This window comes from Oncorhynchus nerka, linkage group LG23 (assembly GCF_034236695.1).
Source record: "Oncorhynchus nerka isolate Pitt River linkage group LG23, Oner_Uvic_2.0, whole genome shotgun sequence".
In the NCBI taxonomy this organism is placed as follows: Eukaryota; Metazoa; Chordata; class Actinopteri; order Salmoniformes; family Salmonidae; genus Oncorhynchus; species Oncorhynchus nerka.
In genome coordinates, this window is record NC_088418.1 from 37,597,524 (window position 1) to 37,616,145 (window position 18,622).

General features: G+C 42.6%; 1 protein-coding gene across 2 annotated transcripts in view; it reads right to left on the minus strand.

Annotated features, from left to right (window-relative positions):
* LOC115106790 (segment polarity protein dishevelled homolog DVL-3-like) overlaps window positions 1-18,622 on the minus strand; it is a 54,872-nt gene that overhangs the window by 15,729 nt on the left and 20,521 nt on the right. For both annotated transcript variants that reach the window (XM_029629882.2, XM_029629881.2), the window contains exons 2-4: window positions 17,403-17,472; window positions 10,892-11,019; window positions 10,013-10,140 (exon numbers count right to left, since the gene is read on the minus strand). In XM_029629882.2, coding sequence (XP_029485742.1) covers window positions 10,013-10,140; window positions 10,892-11,019; window positions 17,403-17,472 — 326 coding nt within the window. The remainder of the gene's footprint in view (window positions 1-10,012; window positions 10,141-10,891; window positions 11,020-17,402; window positions 17,473-18,622) is intronic.

The following is an 18,622-nucleotide window of genomic DNA, read 5'->3' on the forward strand; positions in this document are numbered from 1 at the left end:
AGTGTTCAGTAGAAACAAATCGGAAGAACAGAGACATGGGAAGGGAATACCTGAATGCAAATTTTAATTTTCAAAACACCAGTTTTTTGTAAGCAAAATGTTTTGCTATGGTATGCTCTAATAAGAGTATGAATACTAATCATTATGAATACTACATAATTACCTTTTCATACTATGTGCCAACCCAACCGAACTGTGCTGGTTCCGATATTTTATTTTCCCACTGTGCTTTTCAGCACGGTTCAACTACGGTGTAACCAGGCAACCTCAGTATAGCTTTGCTTCGCTTGGCCCAGCTAGGTTCAGAATATACAGTGCATTCAGAAAGTATTCAGACCTCTTGACTTTTTCTACATTTTGTTACGTTACAGCCTTATTCTAAAATTGATTTTTTTAAAAACTTTTTTTCTCATCAATCGACACACAATACCCCATAATGACAAAGCGAAAACAGGTTTTTAGAAATTCCTTATTTACATAATTATTCAGACCCTTTGCTATGAGACTCAAAATTGAGCTGTGGTGCATCCTGTTTCCATTGATCATCCTTGAGATGTTTCAACAACTTGATTGGAGTCCACCTGGAGAAAATTCAATTGTTAGGACATGATTTGGAAAGGTACACACCTGTCTATATAAGGTCCCACAGTTAACAATGCATGTCAGAGCAAAAACCAAGCCATGAGGTCGAAGGAATTGTCCGTAGAGCTCAGAGACAGGATTGTGTTGATGCACAGATCTGGGGAAGGGTACCAAAACATTTCTGGAGCATTGAAGGTCCCCAAGAACACAGCAGCCTCCATCATTCTTAAATGGAAGAGGTTTGGAACCACCAAGACTCTTTTTAGAGCTGGCCGCCCGGCCAAACTGAGCAATCAGGGGAGAAGGGCCTTGGTCAGGGAGGTGACCAAGAACCCGATGGTCACTCTGACAGAGCTCCAGGGTTCCTCTGTGGAGTAGTGGCCAGATGGAAGCCACTCCTCAGTAAAATGCACATGAGAGCCCAAATTGAGTTTGCCAAAAGGCACCTAAAGGACACACAGACCATGAGAAACAAGATTATCTGGTGTGATGAAACCAAGATTGAACTCTTTGGTCTGAATGCCAAGCATCACGTCTGGAAGAAACCTGGCAACATCCCTACGGTGAAGCATGGTGGTGGCAGCATCATGCTGTGGGGATGTTTGTCAGCGGCAGGGACTGGGAGACTTGTCAGAATCGAGGGAAAGATGAACGGAGCAAAGTACAGTGAGATCCTTCATGAAAACCTGCTCTAGAACGCTCAAGACCTGGCGTGAAGGTTCACCATCCAACAGGACAACGACAGGTGTGCCAAGCTTGTAGCATCATACCCAAGAAGACTCAAGGCTGTAATCGCTGCCAAAGGTGCTTCAACAAAGTACTGAGTAAAGGGTCTGAATACTTATGTAAATGTGATATTTCAGTGTTTTATTTGAATGCACTTGCAAACATTTCTAAAAACCTGTTTTTGCTTTGTCATTATGAGGTATTGTGTGTTAATTGATGAGGGAAAAAAACAATTGAATTCATTTTAGCTGTAACGTAACAGAAGGTGGAAAAGGTCAAGGGGTCTGAATACTTTCCCACTGTAGTGTACATATTTTTTATTCCTAACATCCTCTCTCTTCGACTCCTTCTCAGTGTCAGAGAGAATCATACAGGGCATTGGAGGAGAAGACATGATTTTGAGGTCCATCCATTGACTCTTTGGGTTTGGGTGCACTAAAAATAGTGGACTGGACCTTCGGCATCAAATGAACACACATGGGCACCCATGATTCAAACCCTGCCATTAGGCACAGATCTAGGATCAGGTTATTCCCCCTACGTCCTTTAAGGGAGAATGCAAAAAATGACTAGATCAGCATCCATGGGCAACTTCCTCCTATTCCTGCAATAATGGCTGCATTATATGTTATGACTCCTATGCAGTTAGTCAATTTATATATCATTAACTTCATAATACAACACAAAGTAAGGTATGAATCAATTGAAATCTTAATGACATCTCTATGGACCCACCTTGGTGGTTCAAAGGTAATACATGTATGCATTTTGGGGTACATCGAGACAGAATAGGCAGTATTGGGATGCACTCTTGTCACATGGTACCCTACATGTTAACGACACCAAATTTCACACAGAACAAGGCACTCACTGGACAAGTATCTTTTGCCATATAGTCATCCCAGCAGCCTATTTTCAAGATGGCCGCCATTAACTTCAATGGGGAGGAACTGTATTGATTTTGCATGACCATAACTGAATAAGTAATTGCTGTAATAAGACAGAAAATGGCTTCAAATATTTGTTACAATGAGGGTAACACAAAATCGTCCCAAGTATGTAACCTTCAGGCAAAATATTACCAGAATAGTAGTAAATATATACCAAAAAAGCAGTCTGAATTGCAGAATTTTGCAGCCATTTCAAATATTTGACATTAAAACACTTAGAAAATGTTTTAGAAGCATTCACTGATGTCTATTTATAAAAAATGATATATGATTCTATAAATTGTGTTAACATCAAGAAATGTGATGTAAAACCTGCCCAGTACATTGCACCCTATATAAAATCCCAGCAAAGAGGTACAGGTAACCCATTTTTGCAAAATGCCTTCATAATGAGTGCACCAAACTTTACATGAAGCTGGGAAATGTCTAAACAATGATGCCTAGCTATTGGTTATTTATTCATTGGGTACACATTTTCCAATATGGCCATCAACAGGCTCTATTGGTTTTAATTGGATTGGTCTGACATTTCCACAACTCACAATAGGTGGAATACTCCCTAATGATAATACCAAAAATATTATAGTTATGGAGATAATGCAACCAATTCAGCCAGGTTTGCAAAATACTGTATATAATCTTTGTAAAATTCCGATCATAATTTTCCCCCAAAATATTCCAAAAACGCTATTCATATAACTGTTTATGATCAGTCTTTGGATCTCTTATTTCTATATTTTATTTTCAAACAATTAAAACTGTATCTATAATATTCCTAAAGGGATCTTTCACTCCTTTGAAGTGATTTTAATGATATACAATATTGAATCCTGTCATATACACTAGATTCCAACATAACATTCTAACAAACTGCCTTACAATGAGGGCATCAACTTACATAGCTGGTAAAGTATTAAAGCCTTCGGTTTACAACCTTTATAGATTGTGTCTAGTTACACTATTTATGGAAGAAATTGTATATTTAAGCAATAAGGCCCGAAGTGGTGTGGTATATAGCCAATATACCATAGCTAAGGGCTGTTCTTACGCACAACGCAATGCCTGGAAACAGCCCTTAGCTTTGGTATATTGGCAATATACCACAAACCCCCAAGGTGCATTATTGCTATTAGAAATGGATTACCAACTTAAATAGAGCAGTAAAAATAAATGTCTTGTCATACCCGTGGTATACAGTCTGATATACCACGGCTGTCAGACAATCAGCATTCAGGTCTCGAACCAACCAGTTTATAATGTAGTATAGGGCAGGGGTAGGGAAGCCTGGCCCTGGAGTGCCGCTGGCATGTTTTTGATATAACCGACCTGGAAGACCAGTTGTGTTGAATTTAGGCAATCACTGAACTGATCAATTACAAACATTGTGGATATACTGACAAGATTCATGTCTCTCCACTGTAACAATGGGAGTCGTTGTCCACAAAGCGGCATGGCAGTCTGTCTAGCTCCCGCTTATCCTTTCTTTGGATTGGTGGATACATCTCATCAGGGGTGCAACTTTCACTGGGGACGGGGAGGACATGTCTGAATTTGCATTTTTTTTTGTCCCTGTGGTTTTATCATCGGAATATGATGCAAAACGAGGCAACGGTTTGCTTTAGGACCATTCAGGGATGCCTCCGAGCGGTCGAGTAGGCTGTTTGAAGTGTTTATCTGACTGGATTAAAACTAAATGCCCCTCCCCCCACGACACACTTCTTAAACAAAAGTTGCGCCCCTGCATTACTGTAATCCTTTTTAAAATATTTGATGAGGGTTGTTGACGTCAGCCACCTGTATTCAATGGAGAGAGATGCTTTGCTACTCGCCTCATGCCATGAATATGCCTAGCCATCTCGAGACAACTCCGATATGAAATGTTTTTTTTCTCAAAGTTGCTGGGATGTCATGTGTCCTACTTATATCAGGGCACTCGTATCAAGTTAAGCATTACAAAACTTCCATTTGATCAAATAAACCTCACATAGCAAATAAGCCAATCATTTTGACCTCCACACAAAAACTCCTTGAAAGAAACACCAAATGCTGGAGGGAGACAGATTTTCTATCGAGTTGGGCCTCTTCCTCTTCCTCTCTGTCAATTAGCTCAGCTGGTCAGGTGTAGTGCCTAGTTGGAACAAAATCCAGCAGTACCTGTGGTACTCCAGGAACAGAGTTGCTTAACATTGGTATAGGGCCTACTGAATTGTAGTGGTTAGTGGCTGCTGAGGTGAGGGTTGTCGAGGGCATCAGCAATAGCTCAATTGCTAAAAGATTGGATTTTTTCTAATCACTAATTGCATAATTTCAATAAAATGGGGCTGAGTCACTGGCTTACTGGTGTTCTTCCATGCCGTCCCTAGGAGGGGTGCGTCACTTGAGTGGGTTGAGTCACTGACGTGATCTTCCTGTCCGGGTTGGCGCCCCCCCTTGGGTTGTGCCGTGGCGGAGATCTTTGTGGGCTATACTCAGCCTTGTCTCAGGATGGTAAGTTGGTGATTGAAGATGTGGTGTGGGGGCTGTGCTTTGGCAAAGTGGGTGGGGGTATCGTCGGACGGGGCCAGACTGTCTCCCGACCCCTCCTGTCTCAGCCTCCAGTATTTATGCTGCAGTAGTTTATGTGTCGGGGGGCTGGGGTCAGTTTGTTATATCTGGAGTACTTCTCCTGTCCTATCCGGTGTCCTGTGTGAATTTAAGTATGCTCTCTCTAATTCTCTCTTTCTCTCTTTCTTTCTCTCTCTCAGAGGACCTGAGCCCTAGGACCATGCCTCAGGACTACCTGACATGATGACTCCTTGCTGTCCCCAGTCCACCTGGCCGTGCTGCTGCTCCAGTTTCAACTGTTCTGCCTGTGGCTATGGAACCCGGACATGCTACCTGTTCCAGACCTGTTCTTTTCAACTCTCTAGAGACAGCCGGAGCGGTAGAGATACTGACATTTCCTCCTGAGGTGCTGACCTGTTGCACCCATGACAACCACTGTGATTATTCATATTTGACCCTGCCTGGTCATCTATGAACATTTGAACATCTTGGCCATGTTCTGTTATAATCTCCACCCGGCACAGCAGGAAGAGGACTGGCCACCTGTCACGGGTGAGCGCTACTGGAGGAGAAGTCAGGTGCAGGAGAGCAGAGAGTTGTGAACAGGCGCACACTTTATTTAGACAGGAGCAAACAGCAGACGGATGCTACGGATTCAAAACCTCCAGCAAAAATGGCAAAAGTGCAAAGCGCGAAAACAGTCACAAAAGCTGGAGTTTACCAAATAAACATACTTCGTGAAATAAACACGGATCATGGAAACCCAGCCTGGCGCAACACATAAAACACGTAACACAAAACAATTCCACACAAAGACATGGGGAGGGGGGGACAGAGGAATATACAGCAGTGTAATTAAGGAATTTAAACCAGTTGTGTAGGGAACAAGACAAAACAAATGGAACAATGAAAAATGGAGCGGCGATGGCTAGAAGGCCGGTGACGTCGAACGTGGAAGTCGTGACACCACCCCTCATAGCCTGGTTCCTCTCTTGGTTTATTCCTAGGTTCTGGCCTTTCTAGGGAGTTTTTCCTAGCCACCGTAATTCTACACCTGCATTGCTTGCTGTTTGGGGTTTTAGGCTGGGTTTCTGTACAGCACTTTGTGACTTCAGCTGATGTAAGAAGGGCTTTATAAATACATTTGATTGATTTGTAGGTCATTCTCCCTGACCTCCATAACAGGTAGATGTATTACATTATTTAAATAAAGAGTGGGAGCATGCTTTTGGTGTCTTATGGTACCCTGTAGGTTTTCTACGGTCTGAGAGTTAAAGAAAAAACAAGAAACAGGAAGAACCAGGGAGAAAATACGACTCTTTCAGATCTTGAAAGGAACGAAGCCCTTGCAGGTTGAAAATATCCTTAAAAATAGACCAATGAGCGAATGTAAAGGACATAGAGCCAGATAAAATAAAATAGTTATTCCAAATAGGAGATAACTTGTGAAAATTACAGGTTTTGCCCAGATAATTATTGACTTGGAAACAAACCGTCAATAAATATTTTCCCCCAATAGATCCCATAAAAAGATTAGGCAGTTTTTGCTTTATCCCAGTCCTGAATTCTAATTAAGTGGGACTTGCCCTCCTCTATTATTTCCCAGTACGACCAATATCCCGAAAACAAATACAGTTGAAGTCGGAAGTTAACATACACTTAGGTTGGAGTCATTAAAACTTATATATCAACCACTCCACAAATTTCTTGTTAACAAACTATAGTTTTAGCAAGTTGGTTAGGACATCTACTTTGTGCATGACACAAGTAATTTTTCCAACAATTGTTTACAGACAGATAATTTCACTTATAATACTTATAACATACACTAAGTTGACTGTGCCTTTAAACAGCTTGGAAAATCCAGAAAATGATGTCATGGCTTTAGAAGCTTCTGATTGACATAATTTGAGTCAATTGAAGGTGCACCTGTGGATGTATTTGAAGGCCTACCTTCAAACTCAGTGCCTCTTTGCTTGACATCATGGGAAAATCAAAAGAAATCAGCCAAGACCTCAGAAAAAACAGTGTAGTCTGGTCCATCTTTGGGAGTAATTTCCAAATGCCTGAAGATACCACATTCATCTGTACAAACAATAGTGCGCAGGTATAAACACCGTGGGACCACGCTGCTGCCATACCGCTCAGGAAGGAGACGCGTTCTGTCTCCTAGAGATTAATGTACTTTGGTGCAAAAAGTGAAAATCAATCCCAGAACAACAGCAAAGAACCATGTGAAGATGCTGGAGGAAACAGGTACAAAAGTATCTATATCCACAGTAAAACAAGTCCTATATCGACATAACCTGAAAGGCCACTCAGCAAGGAAGAAGCCACTGCTCCAAAACCACCATAAAAAAAGCCAGACTACGGTTTGCAACTGCACATGGGGACAAAGATCGTACTTTTTGGAGAAATGCCTCCTGGTCTGATGAAACAAAAATAGAATGGCCATAATGACCGTTGTTATGTTTGTAGGAAAAAGGGGGAGGCCTGCAAGTCGAAGAACACCATCCCAACTGTGAAGCACAGGGGTGGCAGCATCATGTTGTGGGGGTGCTTTGCTGCAGGAGGGACTGGTGCACTTCACAAAATAGATGGCATCATGAGGCAGGAAAATGATGTGGATATATTGAAGAAACATCTCAAGACATCAGTCTGGAAGTTAAAGCTTGGTCGCAAATGAGTCTTCCAAATGGACAATGACGCCAAGCATACAGTGCCTTGCGAAAGTATTCGGCCCCCTTGAACTTTGCGACCTTTTGCCACATTTCAGGCTTCAAACATAAAGATATAAAACTGTATTTTTTTGTGAAGAATCAACAACAAGTGGGACACAATCATGAAGTGGAACGACATTTATTGGATATTTCAAACTTTTTTAACAAATCAAAAACTGAACAATTGGGCATGCAAAATTATTCAGCCCCTTTACTTTCAGTGCAGCAAACTCTCTCCAGAAGTTCAGTGAGGATCTCTGAATGATCCAATGTTGACCTAAATGACTAATGATGATAAATACAATCCACCTGTGTGTAATCAAGTCTCCGTATAAATGCACCTGCACTGTGATAGTCTCAGAGGTCCGTTAAAAGCGCAGAGAGCATCATGAAGAACAAGGAACACACCAGGCAGGTCCGAGATACTGTTGTGAAGAAGTTTAAAGCCGGATTTGGATACAAAAAGATTTCCCAAGCTTTAAACATCCCAAGGAGCACTGTGCAAGCGATAATATTGAAATGGAAGGAGTATCAGACCACTGCAAATCTACCAAGACCTGGCCGTCCCTCTAAACTTTCAGCTCATACAAGGAGAAGACTGATCAGAGATGCAGCCAAGAGGCCCATGATCACTCTGGATGAACTGCAGAGATCTACAGCTGAGGTGGGAGACTCTGTCCATAGGACAACAATCAGTCGTATATTGCACAAATCTGGCCTTTATGGAAGAGTGGCAAGAAGAAAGCCATTTCTTAAAGATATCCATAAAGGTGTTGTTTAAAGTTTGCCACAAGCCACCTGGGAGACACACCAAACATGTGGAAGAAGGTGCTCTGGTCAGATGAAACCAAAATTGAACTTTTTGGCAATAATGCAAAACGTTATGTTTGGCGTAAAAGCAACACAGCTCATCACCCTGAACACACCATCCCCACTGTCAAACATGGTGGTGGCAGCATCATGGTTTGGGCCTGCTTTTCTTCAGCAGGGACAGGGAAGATGGTTAAAATTGATGGGAAGATGGATGGAGCCAAATACAGGACCATTCTGGAAGAAAACCTGATGGAGTCTGCAAAAGACCTGAGACTGGGACGGAGATTTGTCTTCCAACAAGACAATGATCCAAAACATAAAGCAAAATCTACAATGGAATGGTTCAAAAATGAACCTATCCAGGTGTTAGAATGGCCAAGTCAAAGTCCAGACCTGAATCCAATCGAGAATCTGTGGAAAGAACTGAAAACTGCTGTTCACAAATGCTCTCCATCCAACCTCACTGAGCTCGAGTTGTTTTGCAAGGAGGAATGGGAAAAAATTTCAGTCTCTCGATGTGCAAAACTGATAGAGACATACCCCAAGCGACGTACAGCTGTAATCGCAGCAAAAGGTGGCGCTACAAAGTATTAACTTAAGGGGGCTGAATAATTTTGCATGCCCAATTTTTCAGTTTTTGATTTGTTAAAAGAGTTTGAAATATCCAATAAATGTCGTTCTACTTCATGATTGTGTCCCACTTGTTGTTGATTCTTCACACAAAAATACAGTTTTATATCTTTATGTTTGAAGCCTGAAATGTGGCAAAAGGTCGCAAAGTTCAAGGGGGCGGAATACTTTCGCAAGGCACTGTACTTCCAAAGTTGTGGACAAGCCCTGACCTCAATTCGACAGAAAATTTGTGGGGAGATCTGAAGAAGCCTGTGCGAGCAAGGAGGCCTACAACCCTGACTCAGTTACACCAGCTCTGTCAGGAGGAATAGGCCAAAATTCACCCAACTTATTGTGGGAAGCTTTTGGAAGGCTACCCATAACGTTTGACCCAAGTTAAACAATTTAAAGACAATGCTACCAAATACTAATTGAGTGTATGTAAACTTCTGGCCCACTGGGAATGTGATGAAAGAAATAAAAGCTGAAATAAATCACTCTACTATTATTCTGACATTTCACATTCTCTAAATAAAGTGGTGATCCTAACTGACCTAAGACAGGGAATTTTTACTAAGATTAAATGTCAGGAATTGTGAAAAACTGATTTTAAATGTAAAGGTGTATGTAAACTTCTGACTTCAGCTGTATGTAGTTCTGCTACTTGTAACATTGTTGTTTCACTGATGAGTCAGCCTAGTTAAATCGTTAGATGTGATACCAATTTGCATAGTTTTTAAGATGAGATTCACCCAATAGAATGTTCTTTTGTTGTTTGAGTCAGTCATTTTCAATGAGCATGTGAACTTCCCAACTTTTCTCAACATTCTTTTTTCAGCCAGCGAACATTCTATTGCATCGACTCCCATACAACAAGATATGTAAAAGGTGTTAAAAACATAGAAAGCGGTTATCATATATCAATTTGATCAGGGGCTTGTGGGGAACAATTTAATACCATCAAACCTTTGCCACACCAAATTGGACACATGTTTCTGCTGGCCCATGGACTATAAGTGGGATAGGCTGTGACATGAAGGCAGATGGACAGACACTAAGACTTACCATGGTCATGAGTGTCTTTCTCTGTCCTTCGCGGCCTCTCCCTCTCCCTGCCCCGCTCCCTCTCTCTCTCTAGCAACACGACTGACTCAGTCTCTGTCTCGTTGTCCTGAATGCCGGCAGCGTTCGCACTGACGGGCAGGTTAAATAAAAAGTCAAAGGAGGAGTAAAAGAGATGAAAGAGAAAGAAAATAAATGAATTCAAAGACAAGGGATTATATTATATATCACAACGGTCTGACAGACACAAAGGCAAGTCTTTGTTGCAGACCCATGCCGTTTAAGTGTCAAGTGCTGCTATCAGAATGTCAGTATGTTTTAGTGTCGGCCTCACCAGAGAGGAGCTAGCTGCAAAGAGAATGTGAGCGCCTGTCTGTCTGTAACTGCTGCATGCATGTGCACACCATGTATGTGTGGTTATGTACATGAATGCATACGTGTGTGTTTGTACATGCATACACAGACACACACGCGCATATGTGTGTATTATGCATGAGGATGAGCATATGGGTGTGTACATTTGAACGCTGCAGTGGGCAAAATGGCATTAACCAGTTCTGACCAGCAGAGGGAAAGGGGCGTTCTCTCTGTGTGTGTGTGTGTGTGTATGTTGTGGGTGTCTGATTAAGACCTTCCCAGCTGGTTGATTTAATATTGACCCCGAGTTCCCAGGGCAGAGAGAGACACAGACAGACAGATAATAGATATGATTTCAATAAAATACAAAATCACACACAGAGACACAGAAACACACACACACACACACACACAGTATTTAGCTCTACACCTCACCATAGCTAAGTCAAGGCCACTTGGTTAGGTTAGATGGTCAACTAGAGTCACACACACGCATACACAGACACACACTTTGCAGATACTGACTGAAAAGAGGGGGGTCTTGAGTCTCCGATGCCACCGGTCCTCTCCAAAGGGGGTGGCAGCTCTGCCTGGCTATCTGCACACACAGAACCCCCATCGGAACCCCCATGAGAACCATCTGCTGACACCAACTGGGGGAGAGAGAGAGAGAGAATGACAGAGAAAGTATTATTATTGCTTGTGCTTACTTTGGCACTGTAAGTGCTTTAACTTTCCATGTCCCAAAAAGTATATTGAATTGAGAGAGAGAACGTGAATGAGTGAGTGAGATAATGATGGCGAGAGAGAGAGGTGAAGGGGGCTTAGACAAACCTCAAGTAAAATCCTATTCCCTCTTATATTGCACTACTTTATACCAGAGTCCTATGTTTGTCATTATACTACTAACTTTATTCTCTGTCTAGGGCTTTATTGAAAAGTAGTGCTCTATAAGAGGAACCGGGGAATCCTTTGAGACACAGACACAGTGAGACACATACAGATAGTGAGTAACAAAGTCAGTCATGATTTTGAGTATAAGTGTGTATGCGTGACAGTCTGTCGGAATTGTAAATGTGCTTATTGACTAGGTGGACACAAGACAGACACACATACAGTCCTCCACTGGCAAACACACACACATGCCCTTGTTTATTTGGAATGCCCCCCCCCCCTTTCTCAGATTCAATCAGTAAGGCCCAGGATATTTCAGGAGCGTTGTGGAGCATCCTGTGATCCCAGTTAGCTAATCTAATCAGCTGGGGAAGTAGGGAGAAGTGTTCTGGTCTGCCTCCTAAGCATCCACCAACATAGTGCAGGACGAAAGCACCGGGGAGCAGCTTTATACTATGTGCGGGGCTAATTATTTTATTTTTTATATATACACTACCAGTCAAACGTTTGGACACACCTACTCATTCATTTTTACTATTTTCTACATTGCAGAATAATAGTGAAGACATCAAAACTATGAAATAACACATATTGAATCATGTATTGTAGTAACCAAAAAAGTGTTAAATTAAAAATATATTTTAGATTTTGGATTCTTCAAAGTAGCCACCCTTTGCCTTGATGACAGATTTGCACACTCTTGACATTCTCTCAACCAGCTTCATGAGGTAGTCACCTGGAATGCATTTCAATTAACAGGTTTTAAAAAATGTACTTGGCCGCAAGTGGATCTTTCAGCAAGACAATAACCCCAAGCACATATCAAAATCCACAAAGAAATGGTTCATCAATATTTTTCAATGGCCATCTCAGTCTTAGGACTTCAACACCATTGAAAACCTCAGGTTGGAATTGAAGGTGGGCAGTCCATTATCGCAGTTGAAGTATATCAAGGATATGGAAATATTATGTATGGAGGAATAGTCTAAGATCCCTCCCACGGTGTTCTCCAATCTCATAAAACTTTTTAGAGTTGTTGGCGCACGCAGTGATGTGGGCTGGTGTGGATATAATGCCAGGGCCAATTTCTTGTCCCACTCCCCTGACTTTGACATTAGGGTATTTTGTGTAGATCGCTGACAAAAAAATGACAATTTCATCCATTTTAATCCCACTTTGTAAAGCAAGAAAACGTGGAAAAAGTCAAGTGGTGTGAATATTTTCTTAAGGCACTGTAGTTTCTGTTCAGATACACACCTCACATTTCACCATGCAATAAGCTTACATATCGGCATTACCAGTACTGTATCCCCTTAAGGTTGCCCATTCAAGCCCCAAGCTACAGCCTCTCTGCCTATCTAACAGGCCAACTAAATCTCTTGGCAAATGGTCCAACATTGGCTGCCACACTTTAGTACAGATGTATACATTTTTTCCTTTCATCCTAGCGCCACTTTTTGCGATAGGCAAAACCTTAAAACTCTCCCGATACCACTGTGTAATCGTTTTCTTTATCTAGAGCAGTGTTTCCCAACCCTGGTCCTCGAGTACACCCAACAGTACACATTTTTGGTGTAACCCTGGACAAGCACACCTGATTCAACTTGTCAACTAATCATCAAGCCCTCAATGAGCTGAATGAGGTTGATTTGTCTAGGGCTACAATGAAAATGTGTACTGTTGGGGTACTCAAGAACCAGGGTTGGGAAACACTGACCTAGAGTACAGACCAGTGTTCTAAAGTTTGGGAAATGCATATTGCTTCACTGCTTCCTCAGCTTGCCTTATATAGAAAAGAGGAGAAGGGAAAAGAGAGGAGAAGGGAAGGGAGGAGAGGAAGTAGAGCGAGGGGAGTGGCATCTGCAACAAGGGAAGCTAATGAGGTCCATCCAACCACACACTCAAAATACTGTGTTCCATCCTGAACAGCGAGTCTAGCCAGCTCAGTGATGGTCATGACCAGAGCTCGATCAAAAATGTAGCCTGATTCAGCCTCACCTCAGTGTCCAACCCCTCTTAGACGCTGATCCTGCGTCAGTTTTGCATTTTTCAGGCAGGGGAAAGGCAGAGTGCAGAAAAGAGGGAAGGAATCAGTAGACCAGGCCAAATACACTACATGGCCAAAAGTATGTGGACACCTGCTCGTCGACCATCTCAATCCACCCCAACCCCCTCCACTAGATGTTGGAACGTTGCTGCGGGGACTTGCTTCCATTCAGCCTCAGGAGATTTAGTGAGGTTGGGCACTGATGTTGGGCGATTAGGCCTGGCTCTCAATAGGTGTTCCAACTGATCCCAAAGGTGTTCAACGGGGTTGAGGGCTCTGTGCAGGCCAGCTAAGTTCTTCCACATTGATCTCGACAAACCATTTTTGTATCGACCTTGCTTTGTGCAATGAGGCATTGTCATGCTGAAACAGGAAAGGGCCTTCCCCACTGTTGCCACAAAGTTGAAAGCACAGAATTGTCTAGAATATCATTGTATGCAACTTTACAGTTGGCATTATGCATTGGGGCAGGTTGCGTTCTTCTGGCATCCACCAAATCCAGATTCGTCCGACTGACTGCCAGATGTTGAACTGTGATTCATCACTCCAGAAAACACATTTCCTGGCTTGTGTGCGGCTGCTCGGCCATGGAAACCCATTTCATGAAGATCCAGACTAACAGTTATTGCTTCCAGAGGCAGTTTGGAACTCGGTAGTGAGTGTTGTAACTAAGGACACACTTTTTTTTAACAAGCTATGTGCTTCAGCACTTGGCGGTCCCATCCTGTGAGCTTCTGTGGTCTACCATTTTGTGGCTGAGCTGTTGTTGCTCCTAGACGTTTCCACTTCACAATTACAGCACTTACATTGACTGGGGCAGCTCTAGTAGGGCAGACATTTTACGAACTGATTTGTTGGAAGGTGGCATCCTATGACTGTGCCACGTTGAAAGTCAAAGAGCTCTTCATTAAGGCCATTCTACTGCCAATGTTTGTCTATGGAGATTGCATGGCTGTGTACTCAATTTTATACACCTGTCAGCAATGGGTATGGCTGAAATAGCCGAATCAACTCATTTGAAGGGAATAATACTTTTGTATATACATTTGGAAATTATTCAGACCCATTCACTTTTTTCACATTTTGTTACGTTACAGTCTTATTCTAAAATTGATAAAAAAGTTTTTACCTCATCAATCTACCCCATAATGACAAAAACTATTTTTTTAATAGATTTTTGATGATTTATAAAAACTAAAAAAAAATATATATAACAAGTATTCAGACCCTCTAATCAGTACTTTGTTGAAGCACTTTCGACAGTGATTACAGCCTCGAGTCTTCTTGATTATGATGCTACAAGCTTGGCACACCTGTATTTGGGGAATTTCTCCCATTCTTCTCTGCAGATCCTCTCAAGCTCTGTCAGGTTGGACAGGGAACGTTGCTGCACAGCTATTTTCAGGTTCTCTCCAGAAATGTTCGATCAGGATCAAGTCCGGGCTATGGCCGGGCCAGTCAAGGACATTCAAAGACTTGTCCCGAAGTCAGTCCTGCATTGTCTTGGCTGTGTGCTTCGGGTTGTTGTCCTGTTGCAAGGTGAACCTTTGCCCCAATCTGAGGTCCTGAGCACTCTGGAGCAGATTTTCATCAAGGATCTCTCTGTATTATACTCCGTTCATCTTTCCCTCGATCCTGACTAGTCTCCCAATCCCTGCAACTGAAAAACATCTACACAGCATGATGCTGCCACCACCATGCTTCACCGTAGGGATGGTGCCAGGTTTCCTCCAGACATGACGCTTGGCATTCAGGTCAAAGAGTTCCATCTTGGTTTCATCAGACCAGAGAATCTTGTTTCTCAAAGACTGATAGTCTTTAGGTGCCTTTTGGCAACCTCCAAGCGGGCTGTCATGTGCGTTTTACTGAGGAGTGTCTTCCGTCTGGCCACGCTACCATAAAGGCCTGATTGGTGGAGTGCTGCAGAGATGGTTGTCCTTCTGGAAAGTTCTCCCATCTCCACAGAGGAACTCTGGAGCTCTTGCCAGCTCTAGGAAGAGTCTTGGTGGTTCCACTCTTCTTCCATTTAAGAATGATGGAGGCCACTGTGTTCTTGGGGACCTTCAATGCTGCAGAATTGTTTTGTGCTTTGACACAATCCTGTCTTGGAGCTCTATGGAAAATTCCTTCAACCTCATGGCTTGGTTTATGCTCTGACATGCATTGTTAACTGTGTTACCTTATATAGACAGGTGTGTGCCTTTCCAAATCACGTCCAATCAATTGAATTTACCACAGGTGGTAAATCAAGTTGTGGAAACATCAAGGATGATCAATGGAAACAGGATGGGTCTGAATACTTATGCAAATAAGGTACTTCTGTTTTTAATACATTTGCAAAAAACTTTTCGCTTTGTCATAATGGGGTATTGTGTGTTGATTTGAGAGACAAATATTCAATCCATTTTAGAATAAGGCTGTAATGTTTTAAAAAAATGGCGGTCAATCGGTCTGAATACTCCCCCAATGCACTGTATGTGTATGTGCTTATGAATGTGAGAGGAGTAGATACATTCTAGCAGTTTATAAAGACTTTAGCTTGTCTCGTTCTTTCTACGTAAGTGTTCCCTTGAAATCATGTTCCTTGATTTTCAGCCCAGCCTGCCTAGGCTACAGTGCATTCAGAAAGTATTCAGACCACTTGACTTTTTCCACATGTTGGTACTTTACAGGCTTATTCTAAAATTGATTAAATTGTTTTTTCTCTCCCATCAATCTACACACTACCCCATAATGACAAAGCAAAAACAGCTTTTTAGAATTTGCTGAAATCTTCAAAGTAGCCACCCTTTGTCTTGATGACAGCTTTGCACAGTCTTTGCATTCTCTCAACCAGCTTCATGAGGTAGTCATCTGGAATGCATTTCAATTAACAGGTGTGCCTTGTTAAAAGTTCATTTGTGGAATTTCTTTCCTTAATGCCTTTGAGCCAAACAGTTGTGTTGCGACAAGGTAGGGGTGGTATACAGGAGATTGCCTATTTGGTAAAAGACCAAGTCCATATTATGGCAAGAACAGCTTAAATAAGTAAAGAGAAATGACAGTACATTAATAAGACATGAAGGTCAGTCAATACGGAAAATGTCAAGAACTTTGAAAGTTTCTTCAAGTGCAGTCGCAAAAACCATTAAGCACTATGAAGAAACTGGCTCTCATAAGGACCGCCACAGGAAAGGAAGACTCAAATGTACTTCTGCTGCAGAGCACAAGTTAGTTTCCAGCCTGTAAAGAAGGTCTGTTTTTTAATTTTTAATACATTTGCAAACATTTCGAAAAACCTGTTTTTGATTTGTCATTATGGGGTATTGTGTATAGATTGATTGCTGAAGAGGGAAAAATGTATTTAATCCATTTTAGAAGAAGGCTGTAACGTAACAAAATGTGAAAAAAGTAAAGAGGTCTGAATACTTTCTGAATGCACTGTAGCTGGTCTTGGCTGAGTCATTCCATCTCAGACAGCGATGGACTTTGGTTTCTAGAGCACAACCGAGAGTACACAAATGAATGACAAAAACCAACCAACTACACACACAGCTCTCAAATGCACACACAAAAGCATCATCACACACAGTTGCAAACACACAGCAGGACAGACACACAGAGCGAACCATCGAAGCCAAAACAGATCCCACCAAAACCCAATTAAACAAGTGTGTTAGCTGTTGCCTAGCTAGTAAACAGTCACACACACACACATATACACACACACACACACACACACACACTGCTCATCTCATTCCATAATTCCACACATCCTATCAAGTAGTGTTTTACAGCTGAATTCTGATAATAATTGTGAGGTATACCGTCATGTAACCTTTACATAGAGTAACACCACGGTGTGATGCATTTCAAAAGTGTTAGGAGTGTTAACATACACAGGCCTCTCTCTTCCAGACCTCCTGATGAGGGACGCCTGCATACAGAGGGTTCACGCAGACATACGGAGAGAGAGAGGGAGCAAGAGAGACCGAGAGACCGATGGAGAGAGAACAAAGAACCGGGCTGTGGTTGAAATGAGTGAGACGGAACTGCGGTGGAATTGAGAGAAGGCATAGGTGATGACGGTGATAAACATGAAGAACAGTTGCTCACCCATGACACGACCCGGCCGTTGAAACAGGGAAGTTTGGCATTGTCGTCTGAGATCTCCTCCTTCACCACCCTGAGAGGAGAAAGGAGGGAGTCAAAAAAATCCACCGGGTTACACACATCACAACATTAAAGGCAACCTATATATATATATATATATAAATAAACTATACAGTGGGTTCCGAAATTATTGACACATTTGATAAAGATGAGCAAAAAATAATCTATACCTAATAAACTGGCCACTGAGTGTGTGTCTGTATATATATATATATTCACTGCTCAAAAAAATTAAGGGAACACTTAAACAACACAATGTAACTCCAAGTCAATCACACTTCTGTGAAATCAAACTGTCCACTTAGGAAGCAACACTGATTGACAATGAATTTCACATGCTGTTGTGCAAATGGAATAGACAACAGGTGGAAATTATAGGCATTTAGCAAGACACCCCCAATAAAGGAGTGGTTCTGCAGGTGGGGACCACAGACCACTTCTCAGTTCCTATGCTTCCTGGCTGATGTTTTGGTCACTTTTGAATGCTGGCGGTGCTTTCACTCTAGTGGTAGCATGAGACGGAGTCTACAACCCACACAAGTGGCTCAGGTAGTGCAGCTCATCCAGGATGGCACATCAATGCGAGATGTGGCAAGAAGGTTTGCTGTGTCTGTCAGCGTAGTGTCCAGAGCATGGAGGCGCTACAAGGAGACAGGCCAGTACATCAGGAGATGTGGAGGAGGCCGTAGGAGGGCAACAACCTAGCAGCAGGACCGCTACCTCCGCCTTTGTGCAAGGAGGAGCACTGCCAGAGCCCTGCAAAATGACCTCCAGCAGGCCACAAATGTGTGTGTCTGCTCAAACGGTCAGAAACAGACTCCATGAGGGTGGTATGAGGGTCCGACGTCCACAGGTGGGGTTTATGCTTACAGCCCAACACCGTCAGGATGTTTGGCATTTGCCAGAGAACACCAAGATTGCCAAATTCGCCACTGGTGCCCTGTGCTCTTCACAGATGAAAGCAGGTTCACACTGAGCACATGTGACAGACGTGACAGTCTGGAGACGCCGTGGAGAACATTCTGCTGCCTGCAACATCCTCCAGAATGACCGGTTTGGCGGTGGGTCAGTCATGGTGTGGGGTGGCATTTCTTTGGGGGGCCGCACAGTCCTCCATGTGCTCGCCAGAGGCAGCCTGACTGCCATTAGGTACCGGGATGAGA